This window comes from Aethalodelphis obliquidens, unplaced genomic scaffold (assembly GCF_003676395.1).
Source record: "Aethalodelphis obliquidens isolate GAN/ISIS:26980383/991018 unplaced genomic scaffold, ASM367639v1 scaffold83, whole genome shotgun sequence".
Taxonomy (NCBI): domain Eukaryota; kingdom Metazoa; phylum Chordata; class Mammalia; order Artiodactyla; family Delphinidae; genus Aethalodelphis; species Aethalodelphis obliquidens.
This window is the reverse complement of record NW_020838027.1, coordinates 2,433,908-2,450,274: the sequence shown is the minus strand read 5'-3', so window position 1 is coordinate 2,450,274 and position 16,367 is coordinate 2,433,908. Positions and strand designations below refer to the sequence as shown.

The window sequence follows — 16,367 nt, the reverse complement described above, 5'->3', positions numbered from 1 at the left end:
CTGAGGAAGCTGCCCGTTACCCCGTCTGCAGGGAGCAAATGTTGGTTTAATTCATTCAAGGATCTAATTAATCTTCCTAAGGGAAAGGGGGGGTGGTGGCGAGCTGACTCAGCTGAGGCCCTGAGAGGTTAAGGAACTTGCCAAAGCTCACACAGCTGGAAGTGACAGGGCTGGGGCTCGATTCCAGATCTTCCTGGCTCCCAAACTGGCTCTTCACGCAGAGCCGGGCAGAGCGGCTACGGGTATGTACTAGATGCTCAATAAATCCAGCTAATTGACTGCCTGCAGCTTCCGCTTTAATTCCACAGGTCTCTCTTTTTTTTTTTTGAGCTTCCTTCCCACTATGAACCATTTAGTGCAGCCTTCGCAACTCTAAGAAGCTGATCCAAGAAGCCACTTCAAAATAAATAAGAGACTGTGCCTTCTTTGTGCGAAGCCTGCATCTGTTTTTGTGTGCTGGTGAGCTCTGGGGAAACCTAGCGCAGTGCTCTGCCCACTCTGGGGAATATTTGCATCTTACTCTTCAAATTGCCTACAACAGGCTCTTTGAAAGACGGAAAACATATTCCCCTAAGACCTGGGAATGCTAAACAGTTAATAGATCCCCAAGGGTCTTCTGGATTACTAGGATACCGACCGCTATCACGGGTCATTAAATATCAAAGTTTATGCTCAGGAGGCCAAAAAATAATCTAAGTTCTCAGTGCCTCACTTGTCTTCACAAGTACCCCAGAAACCATTTAGGTATCACACAGGTAAAACGAGAATTGCTCGGACCAAAAGGTTGCGATCTCAAAGGTTGATCGCAGCGCGTGGCTCGGTGGTCGTGAGCCCCACCTGTGCACCTTTGGAGCGTGCCTGTGGGCCTGGCTCCTTCTCCAAAGCTCTCTCTTTCACTTTCTCCTATTTTGGGAAGGATCAGCGCCATCCGTCTGTCTGCTTTCGGGCACGAGTCCTTGAGTTCCTCTTTGGTTCCTGCTGGACCTTGATCTGTTGGTTCGCTGAGGTTCTTTAAGACACATCGGGCACACGTGTTCGGGTTGGGTGACCGTGTTTCTTAGCAAAGTATCCTCAGCAAAAAGCGGGTAGAGTGGAGCCTCCCCTCCCCTTCCGTAGTGCTCGTGGCCATCCTGGGGACGTTTACCCTGAAAGTCTTTTTTTTTTGATTTGCCAGGGGGGCCACTTAGACGTCGTTGGCTTTCTACCCCTCCATGTGTCCTTGATGTGGGGGAATTTCAAAACATACCTGGCCTCGCAGTGATTCTGTGCTGCCCCCTCTTGTATGGTTTGGGCCGGCTGTCCCTCTGTCCAGCATGGCCTGTGCCTCAGGGGGAGGAGAGTGCTGGGGAGATGGTGAGGGGTGGGGGGCGGGGGGTGAGGGCACAGCATGGGGTACAGGGTCTTGGAATGAACTTTATCCTCTCGAGCTATTTGTGCCTCTTTGGGCAGATTCCTATTAACCCAGCTATAGACAGGCTAGATCGAGTTGCATAGATCAGTCCTGTCTGATCATTTCACCAGTGCGTTTAGCAGATTTGGTGAGGCTAAGACAATGGCGATCTGTGAAACCGATAATTTTGTGTCAAATAAACAATGTGACTGTTTGGCCTGGGTTTCCAGGAAAGATGAACTGTTGCAGATGTGCTCTTGCCTTGGTCAGACCACATAGCCGGACTTTGGGTTCAGGGAATGTGGTCACTGACACATCAAATAACCAGTTGACTTCATCAGATTTTCACTCTCCTATTTATTGCCCTTTTCTCTGTAGACCTAGAGCTGGTGTTTGACTGTTAGGGATGTAAAGGCCGTATCCTAATAGTTTAATCAGCCGTCCTAGAGGGCAGTGCTTCATGGCATTTGTGTGCGTGTGTGGTTTTTTCTTTTCGGCTGCGCCACACGCCGTGTGGGATCTTAGTTCCCCGACCAGGGATCGAACCTGTGCCCCCTGCAGTGGAAACACAGAGTCCTAACCACTGGAGCACCGGGGAAGTCCTCACTGCATTTGTGAAGCTCAGCGTAGCCCGGTAGAGATTCTCTTATGGTATTAAGCTCAGTAGCATTGGCACTAACGCAGATATTTTAACAACTACGCTGTAGTCCAATGAGCAGAGTCTTATTTGTGAAGGTAGGAAACAGACATAACGTCAACCGAGCTGACCATCACTGCTCCTGCCTGGCTCCTTTCCTCCCTATTCTCAGCTATACTTACCTTTGTTTGTTTATTTTAAAAAGTGGTCGTTAACCCAGAGAAAAGGGTATTTTTTCCCTTCCACGTAGAGTGTTGATAGATAACCTGGCGAAGGAGTATTTAATGTGCTTGTGGATACGTCTGTATACGTGGATTAAGTATTTTTTAATAGAGGTGCTTAGAGGACAAACTGTGATAAAAACAATGAAAGTTATTTCCATGAAATCATTAGTTGTTCGTTGAACGTCATTTTTTTACTGCCATAAGTTTATTTACAAGCGTATCTAGTGCAGTTGGATTTGTTCCTTAAAGTAGCTTTCTTTTGAACTTGACTACAGCCACTTTTTAGATCACATACAGTAAGTCCTTCAAGTTGTGAACCTTCAAGTTCACATACGCACCTTCGAGTTGTGAACTGTCAAAGATGCAAACGTGCGTTCGCATGTCCAGTCACGTAAGTTAGTGCACGTGTCTGGCGTACGTTGTCACGTGTGTGCATCCCCTACAAGTGGTTGTGCTTTTGTGTACTTTACTGTACGGTACTGTATAGAGTACAGTAGGACAGTGTCTTTATTTCCAGCCCAGAACCCGCGCCATCAGCGTCAGGCGTGAGTGACACTGCAGCTTCCTCCGTCTCCTGTTGCTGACGACCCTTCAGCTCTACCATCTCCCACCTCCTCTCCCTCCTCCAGTCAGTAACTCTTCCTGCCTGTTCACTCGATGGCAGCCCCCGTGTGCCAGCTGTTGTGCTGGTGCTACTGTACTTTTCAAGGTACTGTACTGTAAGATTAAACATGTTTTCTTTATTTTCTGTTTGTTTTTTATGTATTACTTGTGTGAAAAGTGTTATAGACCTATCACAGTACAGTACTATATAACTGATTGGGTTAGTTGGGTACCTAGGCTAACTCTGTTGGACTTAGGAACGTGCTCTCAGGATGGATCTCGTTCGTATGTAGGGGGCTTACTGTACTGGAAAACATTCCATACAGAAGTAAGCTTGAGTAAACATTTGAGTGTTATGCATTATAATATACCAAGTTTATTTTATCTTATTTATTTAAAAAATTTTGAAATATTTATTTGGCTGCACTGGATCTTAGTTGTGGCACGAAGGATCTTTGTTGCAGCATGCGAGCTCCTTAGTTGAGGCATGTGGACTCTTCGTTGCGGCACGCGGGCTCCTTAGTCGTGGCATGCGAACTCTTAGTTGCGGCATGCGGGATCTAGTTCCCCGACCAGGAATCGTACCTGGGCCCCCTTGCGTTGGGAGCACAGAGTCTTACCCACTGCACCACCAGGGAAGTCCCCTACCCAGCTTATTTTAAATGCAGATATTGCTTTAATGGAGTTGAGTATTTTAAACTGAAGTTTCCAGTTTGTGGGTCTCCCACCCGGCGGGTATGGGATTTGATTATATTGTGAAAGTGCCCCTCCTACCATCATCTCATTGTGGCTTCTTTGTTTTCGGATATAGAACATCTCTTTTGGTAGGTTCCAGTCTTTTTTGCCGATGGTTGTTCAGCAGTTATTTGTGATGTTTTGGTGTTTTCGTGAGAGGAGGTGAGCTCGGTGGGGTCCTTCTACTCCACCATCTCGTCTCAAAGGAAACCGAACATCTTCCTACTTAAAGCTGTGGCTGAGGGGGGTCGGAGGTGCATGTGGCACAGCTCTGCGTCTGAAGGGCTCTGAGGCCTGCCTTTATACACTCACAGCTTCTACATTGAGAACTGGCTGGACCCAAACGAGCAAGCTATCAGATACCCAGAGAAACGTGTTCTCCAGGCTGCTTTAGGTCATGGCCCTTTCCTCAGTTTTAGGATCACAGACCACAAAGTGCTGTCACCGCCCCCGATCCTCGCACCAGGCTCATCACAGGGGACAACCAGGTTCGTCCTGCAGTCTGGACGGAAGATCCTGATCCGGAAGAGAGGAGACCTGGGTTCTAGTGCCAGTTCTGCCTTGAACTTGCTTTGTGACCTCAGACGGTGACCTCGGTCTTCACGCGTCAGTTTTCTTTATGTAGCATGTAGGGGGCTGCAGTGACGATTTCTCAGCTCCCCTCGACTGCAGTGCTTACATTTTTTTTTTTTTTAACCAAGGTTGAAATGAATTGATGAAGTGTTTGATGAATTGATGAATTGATGACGTGTTACTTTCAAAGGCTCTGACAGATGATGGTTTTACCTCTCTTCCCAAGAACTGTGTTGTGAACATTGTGTGTCTGGATGAGTCTGGAATTTACTTTTCCTGAGGATATACTAGATAATCAACTCTCCCATCTTCCCCTTATCTTGTAAAGTCTTTTAAGTATTATAGAACCAACTCTGTATGTCTGTGTCTTTCATACTTTCAGCTATATCTGCATTTTATGTGCCCCTGCTTAAAAAAGAGGGCTCTCAGACAAGTCCCACTTTTGTTTTAGGAATAATGGTCAATTATTGAGTTCAGCTGTTTTCACACGGAAGATTCAGAAAATCCCCATGATTTCCACATGGAGGGAGGGAGCAGGCTCCCTCCCCCGACCTGTTCTTCCAGAGGAGCTGCAGGGGTCTCAGCCCCACTGCCCACAGCACGTCCCCCTTCACCACTGGAGGGACACCCGGCCCAAGGTGGGGCCACTTGGACTCTTTCCTGGGAATTTGTATTCTGAGTAGAGACACACAGATATCTGCAGCATCATTGGCCGGCTGGTGGGGCCTCCATCACTGCCCTGGTTCTTGGCCTTTCTGGAGCCTGGTTGTGTGCTTCTCGCTGATTCTGTGAGCCACGCTGTCGTCTTTCCCCAAATTGCCTTTTGTCCAAATTAGGAAGGAGGAGAGGGAAAGGAAGGAAGACAGGCAGGCAGGCCCCTGATGCTAACCGAACAAACTATCTTGAGTGAAGGGCCGGTTTTTCTACTTCTTGGTTTTGGCCCCCAACCTGTCACCAGTGTGGTCTCACTACACGTTACCAGTAAGTAGCTTGCAGCCCTCGTGACTCACCGTGGGAGTTCGAGACATCCAGAGTGGTTCACACCGCACTGTCCTATGTTGGTGTTACAGAAATGTCAGCTCGCATCCACAGGTTCCCAATGTTTACTCTAAGCTCCCGTACCTGTCTCCTTGAGGACGGGTAGCCCCCAGTTTGTGGACCCGTGTTGGCACTGGGCTGGAGTTCTAGGGGCCCAGGTAACTTAGCCTGTCTCAGAAGCTGGGATGTGTTGAAACTGCTCATTTCCACAGAGGCTAGTAGACTAGGACGTTGCTGTCCACGCGAGGGCCCCACCCTGGGCACCGTCGGAAGTTCTGCTCTCCCTCTTAACGTGTTGGCTGGGAGACTCCACCCTACTCCCACCCATGGTCCACAGACTTCCTGCATCCTCAGGTGGACACGAGGTTTCCCACCATGTCTCTGCCATGAGGGCAGCAGCCTGGCCCCCCTTGGCCTATCTCTGGAAGAATGGACAAAGTTTTTAGCAGTTTAAGAGAGAGCCCCTTCCCAAAAGAAGAGAAAGCAGGGATTCGAACAGACACTTGCCCACCCATGTTCACAGCGGTGTTATTCACAGTAGCCAAAGGTAGAAACAACCCAAGTGTCCATCGACAGATGAACGGAGGAACACAATGTGGTCCGTCCATATGATGGGATATGGTTCGGCCTGGAAAAGCAAGGAAATTCTGACACATGCTACCACACGGATGAACCTTGAAAACATTAAGTGAAGGAAGCCTGACCCAAAGGCCAAATATTGTATGATTCTCCTTATCTGAGGTGTCCAGTGGTCAGATTCACAGAGACAGGAAGTAGGACGGTGGTTCTAATTCCAGCTGATTTACACAGTGTGAATGTAATGACGAGACCTAGTTCCTGCCAGCGTGGTGCTAGTGCTCAGCCTCTCCTAAACTGAGTCCAGCCAGGCTCCCTGTAGCCCACTGAACCCAGCAGCCACGGGTGAGCACGGTGCTGTGGTGCTCTGAGCTCCAGGCCCAGAATCAAAGGCCTCGGCTCTAGTCCGGTCTTAACCCTGACTCCCCTTTGACGGTAGACAAGTCCGTTCACTTATCTGTGGGTCTCTGTATCCCCGTCAGCAAAAGGGACATGACTCTAGGATTGGGATGAAAATATAAGAGAGAGCTGGGACATGAAGGCCTTGGATGCATGGATCGTGGTGGGATGCTGTTGACTCAGGGCTGGGGGCTAGCACAGGACGCCGGCCTCCATCCTAGGTGTGGTCTCGCCCTTGAGCTTCCGCTAGTGTGATATTCTGGAGGAATGCAGCGCCCAGGTCCTCGGCTGGAGACCAGAGCTACTACCGGGCATGCCTCCCGGTCTCACGCTTGGCCCTCCTTCCCCAGGACAGGTTACGACAACCTCAGCTTGGCTTTGGCACGTCAGCTCCATCAGACCTCACCAGCTAGCGGCTGGCAGCCTTCAGATCAGATCCTTCATCTTCCTTGTTCTCAAGGCTGATGGAGAAGAGAGAAGGGTTCAGCTTGAAAGAGTACATTGTTCTCAGCGGAGACATCAGGGGAGAGAGGCCTGGGGGTTGGTGGCTCTAGGTCCCAAACCTAGTCCCTGTGTGGCCCTAGAAAACTTTCTTGGCCTCGGGGTGCCTCTCTCTTCCTGCTCCCTTTGGATTCCATTGTTTCCTCACTCAACAAACAAAAAGGTCTGTATTAGATACCTGTTAAGAAATATTTTTTTGTCTTAGAAGAGTCAGATGGTGGGACTTCCCTGGCATGGAATGAGTCAGATGCCCTGGGTTTGAGAATCCCAGCTCTATTTTCTAAGGGTTCTGAGGTCTTGAGCAGAGTGTACTCTCCGAACTGCCCAGGGCCTCAGTATTCTCATCTGTAAAATAGGAAGAATATCAGCACCATCCTGAAAGGATTGTATGAAGATTAAACTAGACAACACCTGTCCAGTGCTTAGCACACGCCGGCCTGGGCAAGTGCACACGTGTTAGCTGTGATGGTCACCCTGTCATGTGCACAGGGTACCAGCCGGCCACTGGGTGGGGCGGGTTAATGGGTGGACGGGGGCTTTGTAAGCAGTGCTGCTACCCTGCCGGTCCCCTCTGGCATTTCACTATGGTCTCCCCACAGTCTTCGTAGTTAACTTTGCTGTCTCATGTTTCCCACTTCTCCCCTTCCCTGTCTCTCATTAGTTGGCTGGGTGACGCTCTCTTCTTTTTTATTTTTTAAATTTTTAAAAATAATTTTATTTATTTATTTCTGGCTGTGTTGGGTCTTCGTTGCTGCGCCCGGGCTTTTCTCTAGTTGCAGCGAGCAGGGGCTACTCTTCATTGCGGTGCGCGGGCTTCTCATTGTGGTGGCTTCTCTTTGTTGTGGAGCATGGGCTCTAGGCGCACGGTCTCAGTAGTTGCAGCTCACGGGCTCAGTAGTTGTGGCTCATGAGCTTAGTTGTCCTGTGGCATGTGGGATCTTCCCGGACCAGGGCTCGAACCCATGTTTCCTGCATTGGCAGGTGGATTCCTAACCACTGCGCCACCAGGGAAGTCCCTCTCTCTCTCTCTTTTTTTTTTCTCCTTTTTTAAAGGCACATTCCTAGTGGAATCTCCACTCCCCTCTCCCCCAGCCTTTTTTCCAGCGTTCAGTTTAACTGTGGAAAGTACCCCTCCCACCTCCATCCAGTCGGGAAAGAGAGTTCTGGGATCTCGGGCCTCCACTTCTCCGTCCTTCTACCTGGAAAGGCACGGGAGCGAGAGCATGGGCTTTGACTAGCTGCTGGGCCACGGTCCGCTGTGGCTCCAAACCCCAGAGCTTCTGTGGGCTGCGTCAGGGCTTCAGGTGGGTCCTGGTGACCTTTCTGCTGGGATGACTCCAGGGCCATCTTCTGCAACCAGGGTTTTCTTCTCTCTGTGTTGCTTCTCCAGAACTCTAGGATCTTGGAGACCCATTCTCTGGTCCCAGAAAATGTTAGCAGAGCACTTTGTCTGAGGTTTCTGCAAGTCTGGAAAATCATCACAGCATCACACCATCAGCATCTGGTGAGCTCAGCGGCCTGAGGTGTGGCTGTCTGTTGCCTAAAGCAGGAATGGCTTGTGCGTGCCCTGCATGGGGCGCGGCATGGGTCCAGAGTACATGCACGAGGCCACAGTCACGTGGATCCCTTCCTTTACCACGACGCCCACCCCAGGTGTGCCAGGAGTGGATGGAGCTGAATGTCTCCTTTTGTACCTTTCTCCCCATTGCAGCAGTTAGCAGAGCACTGAGTATACAACAGGCGCTCAATAAGTGCCTGGGGATTGGTTGGTTCATTGATTCATGCATTCACTCTTCCCAGCCTGCCATTGCTTACCCTTGACCGCCACTGAACTTCCTCTTTGAAAGACTCCAGGAGGGGAAAGGATCGCCCCACTGCTTCTCCACGTTCCGAAACTTGCCTGTGTCCCAGTCCAGCGGGATGACTGGACAAGAGAGTCTGACCCATGGGGTCCTTTACCAGGTCCACCCGAGGATTAAAGCACCTCTTCAGTGGGCATGGACCAGTTTTAGAAATCCTGGACCCTGTTACCTCTAGATTTTCCTGAAACCATCTCATTTCATCCGGGGTCTTCGTCAAAATTCCCCACGACAGAACTGTGTTTGTGGCTCTGACTGTCCTGTCATGACCCGGATGAGTAACATGGGGCCTGAAAGGTTGTGGGGTTTGTTTTGTTCTTTGTCACGATGTCCGCCCTGTACCTGTGCTACGAGGGAGCGTGAGACAGAGCTGGACCCACACTTAGGACCCTCCTTGGGGCCCACGCTGCTCCAGACCCGCGGCTGCATGGTTCACCCTCGTGTCGAGAAGGAAGAGGCTCAGAGGCCGGGGCGAGGGCAGCAGGCCTGCTCGCAGGTGCTTCTGCCCAGCTCTCCAGCTGTTCGGGGGTGTTTGGGTCTCCATGCGCCCTCTTGCTCTTATTGGGCGTATATGGGGAGGTGTTATTGCGTTACTGGCGTTAAAGGGAGTGGGGAGCTACTCTGTGGGGTGTCGGGGAGGGATGGGCCGGTGACTAAGGTGTGCCTGACACCAGGTGATGAGGTGGCGTAGCTGGACCAGGTTCTCAAGTCTAAGAGGCATGGAATTCAGGACATAGCGTTCACATCTTCTGTCACTTACTATCTCTGGGACTTTCAGTGAGATTTTTATCTTCTAAGCCTTAGTTTCCTATAGGGTTTTTGTACTAAATAAAATCATCTATATTTCATTTACTATAAATATAAGTATATGCCCGACACATAAACGTTAAGGTTACATTAATAATAGTTCCTCTTGCATCACGTTCTCTGGGGTGTCACGGCTGGAAAGGAAAGGCCGTGTCTTTGCTGTCAGAGATTCTGGTTTGCCTTAGAGACTCTCTCCCAGGTGACAGTCCTTGGCTTCATCCCTGACTGTGCCACCTCGGGTTTCTGGTGGCATCCAGGCCCTGCTGGCGTCCAGCCATGGCAGCTTTGCTCTGCGGAGCCCACATGACTGGCTCTCGGGTGCACTCCAAGGTCAGAGCCTTGCTTTTTCATCCCAGGACTCCGTGCTGGTTCCTGGCCTTTGTGGAGCCGTGCCCGGGTGTCATGACCTCCTGTTCCCTGGACAACCTGCTGTTCTCTAGTGGGACAAGGGCTCTGTCTCTGCTCAGCTCCTCTGGGGTTCACCACCTTTCTCTCTACAGATGCTGAGCTTCTTAGCAGATCGTCTGCTAAGGATCTGCAGGTCTTTGGGTCCTTTACACCTATGGAGCCTGTGGGACCAGCCCTCCTGGCTCGTCCTTGAACCCCACCTTCCTACAGCCCTTGAGGGTGCAGGCCTTCCCCTCTTGCAAAGTGCGTCTTAGGGCAGGTGGGAGCCCTTTCCAGCAGAGCCCTGCCCAAGCTGGAGATGGAGCTTCAGAAACACCACGTTCATTGCACCCCCTCCCCACCATGCCTCCACTTCTCTCTTGGGCATTACTCTCAGCCCGGCCTCTCCTCTGACACCCGTCCTCCCCATCTCAGTAAGCGCAACTCCAGCCTTCCAACGGCCAGGGCAGAAATCCTGAATCATTCTTGATTCCTCTCCCCATGTCCAGTCCCTCAGCTGAAACTTCACAATCTATCCAAAATCTGTCTGAGCAGCCAGGGGCTGCCTTTGCCCCTTGTGTGAATGTCCCTTTGGACCACGTGACATATCAGCAAGAGAATCAGACCAGAGATCAGGAGAAACGAATGCAAGTTTCACATCTGCAGTGCTGTGACGGATCATAAACTAATGAGCTGCAGTGGGTTAATTGCTTGTTGTGTTCCAAGCACTAAGTCCTTAACATGGATTATCTTATTCACTGTGTGACTTCACTTCTCTGTTTCCTGATCTCTAAAGAAGATGACAACAGTTCACAGGGAGTTGGTGAGGATGCAGGGAAATAATATAGGTGAGAGTTTAAAAAAAAAAAAAAAGCAGCAAGGGGGGCTTCCCTGGCAGCGCAGTGGTTAAGAACCCGCCTGCCAATGCAGGGGACACAGGTTCGAGCCCTGGTCCGGGAAGATCCCACATGCCGCAGAGCAACTAAGCCCTTGTGCCACAACTACTGAGCCCATGTGCCACAACTCCTGAGCCCGCGTGCCACAACTACTGAAGCCCACGTGCCTAGAGCCCGTGCTCCGCAACAAGAGAAGCCACAGCAATGAGAAGCCCGTGCACTGCAACGAAGAGTAGCCCTCGCTCGCCGCAACTAGAGAAAAGCCCGTGCAGCAGTGAAGACCCAACGCAGCCAAAAATAAAATAAATAAATTAAAAAAAAAAGTATCATCTGAAATAAAAAAAGGAAAGCACCAAGGGCTGTATTTATGCTGTATTTTCACCAAAGAGCCAAAGAGATGCTCTCCAGGCCTTTGAAGAGTCCACATAGCACAGAGGAGAGATGTTGGCAGAGTTCCGGCTGATGGTGAATTTGATAGCCCAGCTTTGTGAGGGCAGAACGTGAGGCCCACGGTGGTGGTTTATCTGTCACCTGAGATCGGGGTGTCTGTCTCCTGGCACAAATGTGACACCTGTTGCAGGAGAAAGGGGCCCTGGCAGCTGGCGCTCTGGCCAGGAGCAGGAGTTCACTTACCCGAGGGCAGGTGACAAGTGTCAATGGTTAAATCAGCACATTCTTTAGCTCCTGGTCCCCAGGGGGCTAAGTGGGGCCAGGGTGCCTCTGGCAGGGTTAACACAGCGGAAACGCTCCACACCGTGCCTGATGCCTGCTATGCACTCAGTGAATAGCAACGGGGTTGGGAGGATAGGTGGGTGACGGGAGGGGCGCAGAGAACAGCCGGCAGCAGAGAGGAAGTGCTGTCTGTTACCCCCACCACTGAGTCGCTGCTGCCTGTGGTCGTCTTGCTTCTCTGCCCAGAGGAGAGAGGCGGCGACTGGCCGTTTCCGGTTTTTATAAAATTCTCGAGGTGCTGGGACTCACATCTTCTGACGCCCAGGTCCAAAACCCTGAACTCAGACATTGTTGGGGGACGGGGTGCTAGTTGTGTCTGACACGCACAGTATTTAATCCTCACGGCAGGGGCAGGGGTCTTATCTCCACCAGCCAGAGAGATAAGACCAGAGAGGTTCAGTTACTTGCTCAAGCGGTTACCATTTATAATGGTGGCCATCCATGGAGAGCTTCCTGACTCCAAGCCTTCTTGTCTTTTCCACACTGTGAAGTCTGCCAAGGGCGTTTCCTGCTCCTTGAATTGCTAAAGGCTGGGCTGTTGACTGTCTCAGCTCCAAGTAATTTCAAAGCCATCCAGACGCACCTGTGACCTGGGCAGGGCCTGGTTAGGTTTAACCCCTGACATCCCCTCCGTTCTGTGGATTTGTCCTTGTTTACTGGCAGAGCCACCTGTTACCCTCTTTTAAAGAGAAATAGAGCCAGGCACAAGTTAAAGGTGATGGACAGGTTTGATTCAGTACTACCACAGTGTGGGAAAGAGACCGAGGTATCGAGCTGAGCTCAGTTCCAAAGGCAGCCAGGGATTTACAGCCCACAAGCAGCGCGATGGGTCAGTGGATGGAGAATTGCCAGGAGGAGACATCAGGGTGGGGGGTTCTTGCTAGCCCAGCCTAGCAGCATCCTGGCTACCTGATTGGGTTCAGGTATCAAGGGTGGAGGGTTTTGTAAACAGAGTTAACAGGATTCTTCCTAAAATCTGGGCTGGGCGGGCCAAGGACAGGGCCCAAGGACCACGGCCTAGTCGAAAAGAGTGCTCAGAGGAGCCCTTCCAAAGTTTGGTCCAGGAGACAGTGTTCCTTGTCACTTCCCAGTAAATGCAAGGACACGGCATAGTGAAGACCACGGGAAGAGTCCATTGACCTTGGGGTGACCTGTTTCACTTTCCAGGAGTCAAAGAATTTGGCTGGCACTGAAAACTAGTGTGTGGGAAAGAACGTGCCTGGGAGACACGCCGGAACTCTCTCGGATGTGGCAAATTGAATTTTTTTTTTTTTTTTTGCGGTACGCAGGCCTCTCACTGTTGGGGCCTCTCCCGTTGCGGAGCACAGGCTCCGGACGCACAGGCTCAGCGGCCATGGCGCACGGGCCCGGCCGCTCCGCGGCACGTGGGATCTTCCCGGACTGGGGCACGAACCCGTGTCCCCCGCATCGGCAGGCGGACTCTCAACTACTGTGCCACCAGGGAAGCCCGGCGAATTGAATTTTTAGGGTTATATCCTCACAACCTTGTCTACAAGTAGGTCGTTTTCAGCCACAGAGCAAAGTCAAGGAAGAGGTGACCCAGTTGTTCTGAGGCAGAAGCAAGGCAGCGCCTCCCCTCCCCTCCCACGGTACGACTCACTTGTCCCCCAGGCCCCTGAGCCTCCAGCTACTAACCCACAGTCCCCGGGGCCTGGGCAGGGATGGGGCTCCTTTGTTAGCAGTGTCTTAGACTGGTTAGCGCAGGAACACCAGGCAGGAAGGTAGGGCTGGGTCTGGGAACATTCTTTCTCTTTCTGTCTCCCTCCCTCCCTCCCCCTCACGTCACCGCACTGGCTCCTGGATCCTCTTCCCCAGAACATCTCTCTGCGTCGAACTAGTCTGACCTGTTTCTGCCTGCCCGCTGGCCAGCCATGGAAACAGCAGAGACCTTGATGGCAGCAGGATAAACCTGCGGAAGTCCCGATAAACATAACACGAGTGGACGGTTAATGTCTGCGCAGAAACCCGGGGGCACAGATCCCCAGCGGACGCTCTGCCCCCGGGTCTCCTCCAGGTCCACACCAAACAGCATCCACAGGAGAAAATGTAGGCGGGAAGAGGAAACGCTGGCTGGTGAGGCAGACAGGCTCTCTGTTCCGATGCCCGCTTTGGAACGGCGAACTCTGTGACCTTCAGCCCTGGGCTTCTCTTTCCCCATCTGTGAAGCGGGGGTAATCAGACCTCGCCCAGATGGGATCGTGCCTGCGAGGTGCTGAGTAAACCCTGTGGAGCACCCAGCATGCAACTGGGTAAGAAAAGCTCCCCTGCTGCGCCCCACATTCCACCCACCTTCCTGGAGGTATTCACACACACACACTCTGGCAAAGCGCTGATGTCCGCCTTCTGTGGGCTGTGCTCTTTCCTCTGTGTCTGGTTGGCTGGCTGTGCCTCTACTGGTGCCCGCCTGGGGGTCCTAGGATGCTTCTGCTTCCAGGCATCTCTTGGCTCACGGTGGCCAGTGGTGCCAGTCTAACTGCCGGGCAGCGCCCACGGCAGTGTCCTGGGAGCATCTTGATGAAGCTGTTGGAGAGCTTTCTGCACTTTTCCAGTGGGTTCTATCTGAACTCTTGGGTTCTAGCCTTAGCTTTGTCACTACAGTGGTCCTACCTGAGCCATGATTTCACCTTCAATGGTTCCTGTTACCCAGGGTCAACCAGGGTCTGAAAATACTAAATGGGAAATTCTAGAAATAAACAATTCATAAGCTTTCAAGTGTGTACCGGTCTGATCGGCGTGACGAAATCTCGCGCTGTCCTGCTCCCTCTTGCCCAGGAAGTGAGTCACCCCCTTTCTCCAGCCCCTCCCACCGTTAGTCATGTAGTAGCTGTCTTGGTTACCAGATGGACTGTCCTGGCATCGCAGTGCTTGTGTTCAAGGGACCCTTATTTTACTTAACACTGTCCCCACGGTGCAACGGCGGTGATGCTGGAAATTCACATTTGCCAAAGGAAAGCCATAAGGTGCTTCTTTTGAGTGAAAAGGTGAAACTTAAAGAAAGAAAAAAAACCGTATGCTAAGGTTGGTAAGATCTACGGCAAGAGCGAATCTTTTCTCCATGAAATTGTGAAGAAGGGAAAAGAAATTTTTGCTGTTTTTGCTGTCACACCTCAAACTGCAGAAGCTACAGCCACAGTGAATGATAAGTGCTCCATTAAGATGGCAGAGGCATTCAGTTTGTACAATAAAATATTTTGAGAGAGACTCATTCACATAACTTTTATTACAATATATTGTTATAACTGTTCTATTTGAGTTTTAGTTAACATTATTAATCTCTCACGGTGCCTAATTTGTAAATTAAACTTAATCATAAGTATGTATAGGAAAAAACATCGTATATATGGGGTTCGGTACTACGTGTGGTTTCAAGCATCCACTGGGGGTCTTGAGTGTATCCCCTGTGGACAAGGGGGTCAACTGTGTTTGCTAAGTGACTCCAGACAGCTGGGCTTCCATTTCCTTACCTGAAATGAGAACTAGGTGGTCTTGAAGGCCCCTCCCAGCTCTTGGTGGCCTGTAATTCTGCCTTACGGTTCCACAAAGTCTCCATCCTGCCCGAGCGTCCCCCTGACCTGTGGGCAGCCCCAGCCCCCAGTGGACAGCAGTGCTGACCACTGAGCTCTGATTCTCCCCCCCAAACCCTCGGCGACTCCTTGCCCCTCTGCGTGGCTGTGAATGCACGTGCGTCTCCCTCATTCTCACCGTGGTTTGGCTGTTACCTTCCCAGGTGTGTGAAAGCCGACCGGCTCCAGGGCCTCAGGGCACAGATGTCAGCCGTCACACACAGCCTCTAGATGCATCCAGGAGGAGCTGGGCCTCAAATCTCATATCTCCAGCTGTTTATAATTCTGAAAGGCAAACGCCAAGTCCTGGCCCACGGTCTCCTGGCGCCCCCAGCTCTGGGTCCATCCAGCAGCCCAGCGACTAACGGTGGGCAGGGGGGGGGCCCCCCGTCAGCCCCACCGGCTCCCTGGCTCGGGGGCAGGGAGGTTGTGAGGGGAAAGCTCAGCTCGCCACCGTGCACCCAGTGGCTTTTGGGCGAAATTGGCCTCGACAGGCAGCCTGTGGTGGTCACATGGCAGGACAAAGCTCCGGGTTCACCTGACCTGGTTCCTCCTCTGAATTGGGAAAGACAGCGAGTCCTAACAGGAGATGAGCTCACGCCCTCGCTCTCTGCCGTGTTGACCTTGGCCGAGGTTGTAACTGTCCCCCTACACTCCACCCCACTTCATACCCACCCCAAGACGAGGGCTCAGGAGCCATAGAAGGTACACAATTACCTCTGTTATTACGCCCTGAATCTCGCGGATTTATGAGGTCTTCAGGTCGTGCTGACCTTGTTCCTTTCTTCTTCTTTCCCTTCCTCAGGGTATGGCAGCTGGAGAGAATTGGCCAAGGCTCTGGCCAGCAGGAACATTCCGGCTGTGGATCCAAATCTCCAGTTCTACCGTCCCCAGAGGCTGGGCCTCAAGGTACGTGGCAGGGTCAGCCCGTCCTCCCTGCTGGCGCGTTAACATGGGTCCTCGGCTTCCGCTGCCCACAGAGCCTGAAGGGCATCTTCACATCCTGTGTTAGGAGAGGGCAGAGCAGAGGGAGTCCCTGGATGGCAGGCTGGCCTCATGGGCTCTCCTAGCTTTGTGGGTAGAGACGTCCATCGTGCCTTCCCCAAAGCCTTGTCGCATAGTTCAAGATGCCCAAGTCTGAGCCGTCCAGGCATGTGGCCTCCATCAGCAGTCTGAGCTGGACCAGCACCTCTCGCCTCTTGCCGGGATGAAGACTGGGCTGGTACTTTAGTGACAGTCCCAGTGCTTGCCGCTAAGAGTCAGAGATGATGCGGTAGAGACGGCCCCTCCCTGCAAATAGCTGGGGGACAGATTTGTACTGGAGTATTTTCCCTATGGTGTTTCTTGGGCTGATGGTCCCTAGAAGCTGCTCTGGGTGGGGATTAGGGAACTTGAGGTCCAGTTCAGCCTGGAGCCCTAAGGTTGA

General features: G+C 51.8%; 1 protein-coding gene across 8 annotated transcripts in view; it reads left to right on the top strand.

Moving 5' to 3' along the window:
• B4GALNT3 (beta-1,4-N-acetyl-galactosaminyltransferase 3) overlaps positions 1-16,367 on the top strand; it is an 89,863-nt gene that overhangs the window by 52,230 nt on the left and 21,266 nt on the right. For 3 of the 8 annotated variants that reach the window (XR_003429998.1, XM_027093092.1, XM_027093091.1), the window contains exon 2: positions 15,747-15,850. Coding sequence is in view for 7 of the 8 variants with exons in the window: in XM_027093092.1 (XP_026948893.1) it covers positions 15,747-15,850 (104 nt within the window). In the remaining variant the exon portion in view is untranslated. Of the gene's footprint in view, positions 1-12,744; positions 12,968-13,112; positions 13,628-13,650; positions 15,309-15,746; positions 15,851-16,367 lie in introns of those variants that run through there. The other 5 variants (XM_027093094.1, XM_027093096.1, XM_027093093.1 and 2 more) reach the window with 5 other exon arrangements.